Source organism: Oryx dammah, unplaced genomic scaffold (assembly GCF_014754425.2).
Source record: "Oryx dammah isolate SB20612 unplaced genomic scaffold, SCBI_Odam_1.1 HiC_scaffold_12, whole genome shotgun sequence".
Classification (NCBI taxonomy): Eukaryota; Metazoa; Chordata; class Mammalia; order Artiodactyla; family Bovidae; genus Oryx; species Oryx dammah.
The window spans coordinates 61,570,751-61,571,571 of record NW_024070196.1 but is presented as its reverse complement, the minus strand read 5'-3'; the positions used below and the strand labels follow the sequence as shown (position 1 = coordinate 61,571,571).

At 37.4% G+C, this 821-nt stretch overlaps 1 protein-coding gene across 1 annotated transcript in view; it reads left to right on the top strand.

The window, feature by feature from the left end:
- The window catches only part of LOC120871393 (disintegrin and metalloproteinase domain-containing protein 1a-like), a gene marked incomplete at its 5' end in the record, with an annotated part of 1,524 nt that extends 1,239 nt beyond the window's left edge, over nt 1-285 (top strand). Inside the window, one exon of the mRNA XM_040251292.1 lies at nt 1-285. This exon is cut by the window's left edge and continues 24 nt beyond it. Within this exon, the coding sequence (XP_040107226.1) occupies nt 1-63 (63 nt within the window).
- Between the last annotated feature and the right edge of the window lie 536 nt (nt 286-821).

Genomic DNA, 821 nt, shown 5'->3' with positions numbered 1-821 from the left:
GAGGAAGAGGAGGAAGAGGAGGAAGAGGAGGAAGAGGAGGAAGAGGAAGAATCAGAGCCATAAGACAAGCAATGGGAGAAAGAAGCATAATATGTCAAACACCTCAAGCGCTAAGTGGGAATGACAGGCTCACTGAAGCAAAGGTGAAGTGGGAATTGATAACTCAGTGGCTCTGACTACGATTATATACTCTATAAAAATATACTACTGTAGGAGGAGGGATTCTGTCACTTTTATCACTTTAGTCATTAAGGTTTTATGGTTTTAACTATATATTAAATAACTTACCGCTTTTCCACATTTAAATTTGAACTCTTCACATGCATCTATTGACATTAACATCCTTGTATTGGGCTAATTTTTCCAGGTACCAGAATCTTTTTCAGGAAATTCCATCTTTCATCAAAGTTGTTTGACATATACCACTATTCGTACCTGCATTTACTATTATCACTTGGATTTTCAAGCAACAGCTACCTACTATATGAGAACAACTATTTATGTGACTCATTGTTCTAATTTGGCCTTTTATAAATGTTCATTCAAGAAATGAGTTTTTTAAAACAAAAAATAAAACCCTATTCAGATTAGATATCTCTTCAGATTCCATGTGGTATATTTATTGAGTCTATTTTCTTCTGGGACTCTGTGGATGGACTATATCCAGTAAGTCAGAAGACCCTAATCAACCCAGGGTCAAGGGGCTAGTGTTTCAGTCATTTAACTTTTCAGTTTTGGCAGATGTTGGTGAGTATGCTCAGTCGTGTCCAACTCTTTGTGACCTCATGCACTATAATCCACCAGGCCCCTCTGTCCATGGA